The 9,072-nt window shown below is 51.9% G+C and overlaps 1 protein-coding gene across 2 annotated transcripts; it reads right to left on the bottom strand.

Annotated features, from left to right (window-relative positions):
- Positions 1–353: 353 nt before the first annotated feature.
- SMIM42 (small integral membrane protein 42) lies at positions 354–7,966 on the bottom strand. 2 transcript variants are annotated; one of them, XM_049634744.1, is made up of 2 exons: positions 4,694–7,302; positions 354–2,974 (listed from the first exon to the last, which is right to left on the bottom strand). In XM_049634744.1, exon 2 carries the CDS (start codon positions 1,301–1,303, stop codon positions 1,091–1,093), a length of 213 nt encoding a protein of 70 aa, XP_049490701.1. In that variant the 5' UTR covers positions 1,304–2,974; positions 4,694–7,302; the 3' UTR covers positions 354–1,090. The 2 variants fall into 2 exon arrangements, 1 of the variants encoding a protein (XP_049490701.1); XR_007458889.1 differs by lacking the exon at positions 4,694–7,302 and adding an exon at positions 7,312–7,966 and having other exon boundaries at positions 1,310–2,974.
- Positions 7,967–9,072: the final 1,106 nt, after the last annotated feature.

The following is a 9,072-nucleotide window of genomic DNA, read 5'->3' as shown; positions in this document are numbered from 1 at the left end:
TTCTACAGGTTATAGTGGAAGTGCATGGACGACCTGTGGTTGACACATGCACAGTGTGCAGCCCAGACACCGCGGGGGGGGGGGGGGGGGGGGGGGGGGGGAGGGGCGTGTGCTCTGAGACGGCTGAACACATAGTCCCATGATTTTAAGCAATGGGGAAAGCTTTTGAGGAAGGGGCTGTTGGCTCTCGACCCCAGAGTCAAGCGCATGTGGAGGGAGACAAGGGAACACCTGACAGGCTGCTTCGAGGAGGAAGTCAACGGTGGGGTTGGACATAGTTTTTCTCCAAAAAATTACTAATTCCTTCCAGGCAAATGGTCAAATGCTCCTTGGGTAACCCAAGCCTAACTGAGTGAGTACAGATTTTCAAAATGCTGCCTCTTTAATTTGGATTTCACCTGAAAAGAGAGTTAATTCATTCCAAACCCAGAAAAGATTTTTAAAAATGAAATTATTATTTTAGAAAATGATATTTTTAAAGCTTGTCAGCGCATAAAGTTGGGAGGATGGGGGAGAAGAAAGAAAAGTATTTGGTACTTCCCGTCATTTTTTGAGAGCAATAATACTTTTTATTCTTAGAATTAGGTGAAGAGGAGGGAGCATTTTACCTAGAATTTGGAGTAGGTGAGCTGTTCTATTTCAAGGATCTTCTGGAACTGAGCTTCTGGTATAGCTTCGTTATATAGTCAGAGATGCTGTGAGCTCCCAATAATTTCAATATCCCAGAGTCAACACATGCCCAATTTAGAAAGGAAGATGTGGGCTTTGTAATCAATTTTTAATTCTCCACGTGTTTGTTTGTTTTTTCCTCGGTTAATGCAGAAATCAAGAGCCATTTATAATTTCAGTCTAGAAGATCCACAGAGAGAAGACATTCAAACCTGGCAGCCTGGATGAGCCAGAGAACAGCAAGATGAGTGTGAATTACATAAGTGGTGGTGGAGGAGGGGGGAGGCCCTGGGGGGCCCCCCCCGGGGGGACCTCCCCCGCAAAGCAGCTCTTCCTCCTCAGGTTCTGGCTCCAGGATGACGCTGCCTCCTGAGCCTCCAGGCTTCCCCTCAATGGAGTCCTTGGCAGTGACTGTCCACCTTCACGCCAGCAGAGTATCTTCCTTTCTCGGGTCTGGCTCTCTGTTCTTGTTGCCTCGGTCTTTGGTTACCTTCCAGACCAGGATGAGTAGAGTGACTAAGGTCATCAGGAGTGCAAAGAAGAAGAGAACCTTTACTAGGCGAGCAGGGTCAGATATGGCGGTGGTGAGTGTACTCTTGTCCCACAGGAAGGCTGGGAGTTGTGAGGAAGACATAGGGTTCTCTGAGAGGGCTGAGCTAAGTGGTATGAGCAGACTCCCTCAATGACTACGCACCAGGAGAACCAGGCGGCTCTTTGTTATATCCTCAGAGTGGGTGAGGAGCTGCAGTCACACGTCTGTTGACCCTGTTGCTTGCATGGCGCCATTTTCCTCGGACATAACTGAACAGGGAGAGGAGATGTGTGCTTGGCCAGGTTGGACAACAGCTTCCAGTGCAAATATAGTCCTGAGCTGATGGCTTAATTGATAAAACTTCTGGGTGGTGGGCGGGGGCGTCTGAGGCTTTGTGATGTCACTTGAGGGTGAGGCTGGGTCTGAACTGAAGGTTCTAGTCTGCAAACCTCTGTCCTCTGAGCATGCCTCCCTTCACGCCTGGCCTCTAGAATGGAAAGCGTTCCCCATTGCTTGTGAAGATGCCCCTTCAATCCCCTTATCTTTTTCCTTTTTGTTTTGAAATCATTTCAGACACTTAGGAAGTTGCAAAGAGAGTAGAGAGAGAAGCCATGTAACGGAGTACGACCATAGCACAAAATCAAAGCCAGTGAACAGACATTGGGGCAAATGTGTGCATATAGTTCTATGGCATTTTATCATCCATGCAGAGTCTTATAACCACCGCTGAAATCACAATACAGAATTACTCTGTCAGCATGAAGACCTAGTGGTGTCCACTGCTTACCAGTTGGGAGACAAGTGTAGAAAAAGTACCACGTCCCTCTCCGTTCCTTCACCCTTATCCATTTGCAGTATAACTTAAGTATTTCCTCTGGATATGTTGAAAATCACATTCAGCAATGTTATATTTTTTGCTTCAACTGCAAGACATGATGATTCAGAAACCTGTTTGTTTTTTTTTACCCCACTTCCTGTTGTTCAGCTTGGCTCAATTGTACTGTTACATCTTCAAGTTCATGGGTCCTTTCCTCTGTCCCCCTCCATTCTGAGGTTGAGTCCTCCCTTCCTTGGAGTTTTTTTACTTGGGTAATTATATTTTGCAGTTCTGGAATTTCTATTTGGTTCTCCTTTATATCGTTGATTTCTTCACTGAGATCTTTTTTTTTTTTTTTAAGTTTATTTATTTTGAGAGAGTCCTCTCAACGTCCTAGTTGCGGAGAGGCAGACAGAGAGAGAGAGAGAGAGAGAGAGAGAGAGAGAGAAGCCCAAGTGGGCTCCATGCTTGAGCCCAGACACAGAGCCCAACGTGGGGCTCAATCTCACAAACTGTGAGATCACGACCTGAGCTGAAAGCAAGAGCTGAAAGCAAGAGCTGAACCCTTAACTGACTGAGCCACCCCGGCACCCCTTCACTGAGATGTTCTACTTTGTATTTGTTTCAAGTGTATTCATAATTCCTTGTTGAAGCACTTTTATGATTCCTTAAAATCCCTGTCAGATAATTCCCATATCTGCACCATCATGCTGTTGGCATCTGCTTATTATCTTCTTTTCTTTTTCTTTAATTTGAGATTTTCCTGGTTCTTGGTATGATGTATGATTTTGATCGTATTCTGGACATTTGGGTGTTAGGAGACTCTGGATCTTATTTACATCTTCTATTTCAGCAAGTTTCCTCTGACTTCATGCCAGTTGTGGGTGGGGGCATCTCCCCAGTAATGCCAGGTGGGGTGAAGGTCTGGGTTCTCCACTTGGCCTCCTTTGTCAAACCTGGGTTGGAGAGAGGTAAGTCCTCACTGCTGGGTGGATATGGGATTTTAGATCCCCCCAGTTGGCCTCCTCTGACACTCTGGCAGGACAGGGAAGGGCACCTTGTAACTCTTGGATGGCGAGTTCATTACCTCTGGGCAGGGATGTCTTCTATGACATTCTGGATCCCACTGTGTCTTCTATGACACTACCCTAGCAGCCTGGGGTGGGACGTGAGGAGGAGTACCTAATTATAGTTGGGCAAGGGTGGGAGCCTGGGGTCCCCACTTGGTCTTTGCTTATGTGGTGGAGGTGGGGCCATGATTTTTTCCATGGTGTTTGGCTAGGGTAGGGCAATTATTGTCCAAAACTTTTATGTCTTGCTGGATTGCCTCTTTCCTAGTTTTGTTTTTCCAGCTAGAGAAAGCAAGCAGGCTTTTCTTGAGACTTTATTTTGTCTGTGCCCATTGGCATTTCTGGGTTGCTTTTCCAGCACCCAGTCCAGGATGTAGGAAACAAAAAGAAAACCCAGGGAACTCACTGCCACGTCCCTCCTCGGGCTCCAAGGCCCCTAGTCAGTCTGCCTTCTTCTTCCCACCTTTCAGGGTCTTCTTACGCTGCTTTTATAGAAAACACCCAGTGTTTTTAGCTGTGCTCAGCAGGAGGAGCACGGAGAGCTGAATGTACTCCAAGGGCATCTCCCAGTCCTGGTCTCGGAACCTCTCGATGCCCCGTCAAGATTCAGGCAGGTGATGACGGCAGGAGCCACAGGAGTTGTGGCCAAAGACTCAGGTTGGAGCCCAGTGCTCACTCTTTCCAGCACTTGTGACCTTGGTCAGGTCACATAATCTCTATGAACCTCCATTTACTCTTTGCCAATGGAATTATAGGGATAATGCAAAATTTATAGGTTTTTATGGGACTGAAATGAGCTTATAAACGCATAATAACCTTTTAAGCCATAAAACTGTATACAAATGTAGGTTATTTTAAATAAGAGCTAGGGTAAAAGGGAGGGAAGTGGGGAGGAGAATGCAGGGCAGTGCAGATTTTCTCAAGGTGGTTCTCCCCAGTCTCTGTGAACTTGTAAAGGTCTGTGAATGGATCCCCCACCCCCAGGATATCTGTGCCAATTCCCTGGAAAGTGTGGACGTTACCATATGCGCAGAAGACGTAATTAAGGATCTAGAGAAGAGGGGAATCCTCCTAGGTTATCCTAGTGGGTCCCAAACACAATCGCACGTGTGCCGTTGAGAGAGAGAAGGATGGAGTTCTGGGAGAGACAGACATGCAGAGGAAAGGAGATGTGAAGACAGAGCAGAGAGAGGCCACGGGCTGAGGAACAACCACAGCCACCGAGCGCTGGAAAAAGCATGGAATGGATTCTCCCCCAGAGCCTCCGGGGGGAGCACAGTACTCCATTTCAGACATGTAGCCTCCAAGTCGGTGACAGAATGAATTTCTGTTGGTTTCAATCACCATGTTTGCGGTTGTCACAGCAGCCCCAGGAAGCGAACACAGGAACCTTGTTATTATTTGTCCACTTCCTTCACCTAACAGAGCAGGAAGCTCAGGCAGGAGAAGGTGACCAAGGGCACACAGTCACTGGCCCAATAAGTAAAGGCCTGGGACTCTGGCCTCTCCTCTCCTAGTCCACTAAATCACATCATTGCTGTCTTTTTTTTTTTTTTTTTTTTAAGCCTCTCTCCCCTCCCGCCTCTCTGCATGCTCAGCTCCTACCTTAAGGCTGAGTCAGGGCTGTTTTCCTTGGGATCCCGACCTGTATCTCCTCCAAGCCACATTCGCGTGTCTCTGTCAGAGTACTTGGTGCTCAAACTGTTTCTTCACATCTCCGCCCCAGACTGTAAGTGACTTGAGAGCAGGAATTGTCTTTACTGTAGTTCCCCCACCCCCCAAAAAACCTAGCATATAAATATTGCTCAATAGGTATTTGTTGGATGAACAGTAGAATGTGATGTTCTGGGTAAGTTCATGTTTTAGTTAACCCAGGAACTTGGCTCTTCAGACAAAAATGCTGTTCCCATTTTATTTTATTTTTAAAAAATATTTATTATGAGAGGGGTGCCTAGGTGGTTCAGTCAGTTAAGCGTCTGACTTCGGCTCAGGTCATGATCTCGCGGCTCATGAGTTCGAGCCCCGCGTTGGGCTCTGTGCTGACAGCTTGGAGCCTGGAGCCTGCTTTGGATCCTGTGTCTCCTTCTCTCTCTGTCCCTCCCCAGCTCGTGCTCTGTTTCTGTCTCTTAAAAATAAATAAACATTAAAAAAATATTTATTATGAGAGAGACAGACAGAGAGGAAGACAGAGAATCCCAAGCAGGCTCCACACTGTCAGCGAGGAACCCAACGCATGGCTTGAACCCATGAACCGTGTGATCAGGGTCTGAGCCAAAATCAAGAGTCGGATGCTTAACTGACTGAGCCACCCAGGTGCCCCTGCCCCCATTTTGAAGGAGAGAACAGACAAGTCAGGGCAGGGGTATATTATGGGAGGGCCGGACGTCTGGAATTGCGTCCTGGGAGCAATATCCAATTTTATCCCAGGGCTCTGAAGGCCAAGCAGCAATTTCCCCTGGGCCCGTGGGGCAATTTGTCCTTTCTGCCCCACTGAGGGGGTGCAGGGAGGGAGAACAGAAGGAAGGAGGCTCTAGCTCCTGAGAACTCTGCCTGGTGTTTGAGCACAGGATACGCCATCACCCGTCATCCCGTCCTCACTGCGCCAAGGGCCCCAGCCAGACATGCATTAAATCCCCCTCACCCCTTCCAGGTCGGTTAATAGTGGCTTGTTGAACAGACGAAGGAAGGGATGTCACATCCAGAGGCTGCAGCCTAGTGACAGGAGCTGTAATTTCCCTTCTATTCTAGTCAAACAACGAGAACGAGTTCCTGCTGGTGCAGACAGATCTGTGAGGTTTCCGAAAGTCACGTGAACAGGTGTGGCCATCAGCGGGGCTCAGGCTACCTCGCTGCTCTCCTCCCGAGAAAACCGGTAGCCAGCACAGCCTCGTTGTACCACCAAGGGCAGGACCAGGGAGGCTTGGGGGAAGCAGTTAAGCTGGAGCAGATTCCCCATCTGGGATTGTGCAGTGGGGGAGAGCTTCCACAAAACAAACCTCTGTGCCCTTAACAGCTGGCATTTGGGCCCCTTCCAAGTGGAAGGTATCCATGACCAGTCAGCCTTAGCCCGGGAGGCAGAGAACCGACAGAGGATGGTAATTACATGCCCAGTTAGGTAGAAGCACTCCTGGCCATTCCTCCCGCACCTTCCCCAATGCTTCCTCCAGCTCCCCACGCAGCAAGTACTTTAAATTAGTGAGCCTCCTACTGAAGGACGCAGAGTGCGCCAGTTCGCCCCAAACAGGTCCCACAGCGGAAGCCTGGCTGGTGCGGAGGGTGGGGGGGAAGGAAGGAGTGTACGGCCTGGTGTGAGACTGAAGTTTTAAAGCGGATTAACTAGGCTGGACTTCTGGTAACCACAGGAGCAGAAAGCTGCAGAATCTGTCAGAGCCAGGCAGGGAGTGCAGAGCGTTGGTAGGAGACTCTGGTAGAAACCGAGTCAGGATGATGTTCAGCAGAGCTCAGGACGCTCATAAAATTGCTTCTATATGAAAAAAGCCCTTGGGGTAAAACGTAGCCTGGTGGGTTAAAGGTCCTGTTGGTATTTAAGGATGACTAGGACACAGGGTGGGAGAGCACGGCTGCAGGAGGTGGCCAGGCCACCCAGCCTTAAGATGTGTGTACTTTATGCTGGGGTGAGGGAGCCTATGGCATGTTTTAATGCTCGCATTTGCATTTTAGCATGATCCCACAGGGACACCGGACACAGGGAAATCGCTTAAACAAGACATGGCGTGAACGGCGGCAGGGATGGAGAAAAGTGGTCAGATGGGAAGGTACGTAGGAGGGGAATTATTAGGAGCTGCAGGTAGAGAAGAAGGAGCCAACGAAGCTTGTCTTTTCTTTCCTGGTCGCTCCTTCCAGCAGCCCCAGCAACGCCGTCCGGCGTGCAGATCATACTCATGGCGTCCGACGCTGCCACCTGCTCGCTTCTCGGGCCCTGTGGCCCAGGGGCCTGGAGGCTGGGGGCGGCAGGCCTGGGTCCATAGCACCCCCAGCACGAGAAGGCGGGCGGAGCCTCGTTCCCTCCCAGCCTCAGAGACCACCGGCCCAGGGCCGGACCTTCAGGTGACTGCCAACCCCACCGCTGCTCTGTTACACAGGCCAGATTGCAACCCCTGCTTTAGGGCTCTTTTAAGAACATTTCATTGCTGCGTCTTGAAGTTCAACACGAGAAAAAACAATGAATTAAAAAAAGGACAGCATTGCCCCAAATACAATACCTGCAGAACAGCACCGGGAACAAGCAGAGGGGTCGTGTCTCAACTTGCTTCCCGGGGAAGGCAGGGAAGCGCGCACGTGCCTCTCAGCTCGGAGGACAGTCCTGCAGAAAGTGCAAAGTGCGCATGTGCGGGAGGTCCGAGGCCCGCCCAAGAGGTCCCGAGACCCGCCCCCAAGAGGTGGAGTGCGCCTGTGCCACAGGACGAAGGCCCGCTCCGGAAGAAGCGGGGAGGGAACCCAAAAATCGTGGCGTGGCACTGTCCGTCCGCCCAAACGGCCCATGTTCCGTAGTGGAATCCACGCCGACGAAGACTCCGCCTTTAGCTCTGGTCCTATGCCTTTGGTTTCGTTTTCAGTACCGCACTTTTGGAACGCCTGGGGGTCAAACCGAGCGGCTCACGGGGCAGAAAGCGCCCTCTCTCCCGGGGCAGAGGAAATTGGCGAAGCCCATTGGCTAGCGGGGGGCGGAAGGGGCTGGGTCGTTCGTCCTGCGAGTGGAGCATGTTGGGTGTTGTAGTTCAGAGGGCGGCGGTAGGCTTTTGGAGACGAAAGTTTGAAGCCTCTGGGGCAGACCTGGCGCAGATAAGCCGTTTGCACCGGAGGACCGGGTGTGGAATAGCGGCGGCGGGGCTGCGGCGTGGTCCTGCTGCTTCTCTTTCGGTGGCGCCTCGCTCTTGCCTTTTCGTGCAAGGGCCTCCGCTTGGTCCCACCCTTTCCGTCAGCCCCTGTCACCCGCAGACCCCTGTCTCCCAGGCTGGCCCCGACCAGCCTGAAGTTCTTTCTTGGCCGTCCTCCTCGCACCCAGCCCCCGGTGCCCTGCCCCATCGTCTCGAGAGGACCGTCTCCCGTGGGCACTGCGCCTCACTGCGGGCCAGGGGCTCCGGGGGAGGTTCCCGCGGCCCGGGTTGTGAGCGCGGGCGGATCCGAGCCTCCCCGTTGAGCAGCCTTGCAGCGCGCTTCGTTTTGTTCCCTTCTGATGAGGCTCTGGTTCCGTCTCTCTGCAGCGTCTTTGCTTCGTGAGTCGGATGGGCCATCCTTGGCCATAGACGGTCACCCTCGCTCAGAGAGAAGAGAAAGCAAACCTTGTCTCCTCGCACCTCCGCAGATTGTCGCGCTGGCTGTGAGAGGGGCTCTGCGCACTCAGTGCCGGGGAGCGCCAGCCCCAGACCCCCCAGGCCCAGCGGGGGGGCGGGGGGCACACAGACCTCCCGGAAAGGGCGGGAGGCGTCAGTGTCTCCCCGACATTCCGACATTCCGTGCGTTCCTCTGCTCATTCCCAAGTATGTTGCCTCTTCGCAGCTCCCTCTGTTCCGTGCTCTTCTCCCCACTCCCACGCTGCCTTCTCTCCTTGTCCTGAGCCAAGCTCTTTTGTATCTTGCTGTCCTTGTCACTTTGACACCAGAAAGTGTTGCGGGGACAGCCGTGTTCGGGGGGGGGGGGGGGGGGCGGATTTGCTAACAGGGTGCTCCATGCCTGGCCTCGTTCTTCTGTGCGAAATGCCTGCGGACTTTCTCATCCCAGGACTGCGCTGGCCCTGAGCATTTAAGCACTTCTTGCACGGGAATCCCTTGCCGGTCTTTCGTGCTTAGCGCCCCAGGATCATGGAGTGCCGCGCCCCCCCAATACACTGCTGCTTGTCTAGTAACGGGAGGAATCGGAGGTTTGAATTGGAAGTTAATCTCGCGGAAACAGTAGTCAGGAGGGACCCATTGATCTGGGATGTCAAGTAGAGCCCTGCATGAATGGGAGGGTATGCCTTAGCC

The sequence above is a fragment of the Panthera uncia genome, chromosome F1 (genome assembly GCF_023721935.1).
Source record: "Panthera uncia isolate 11264 chromosome F1, Puncia_PCG_1.0, whole genome shotgun sequence".
Classification (NCBI taxonomy): Eukaryota; Metazoa; Chordata; class Mammalia; order Carnivora; family Felidae; genus Panthera; species Panthera uncia.
The sequence above is the reverse complement of the archived record's forward strand: the minus strand, read 5'-3'. Positions and strand labels throughout refer to the sequence as shown.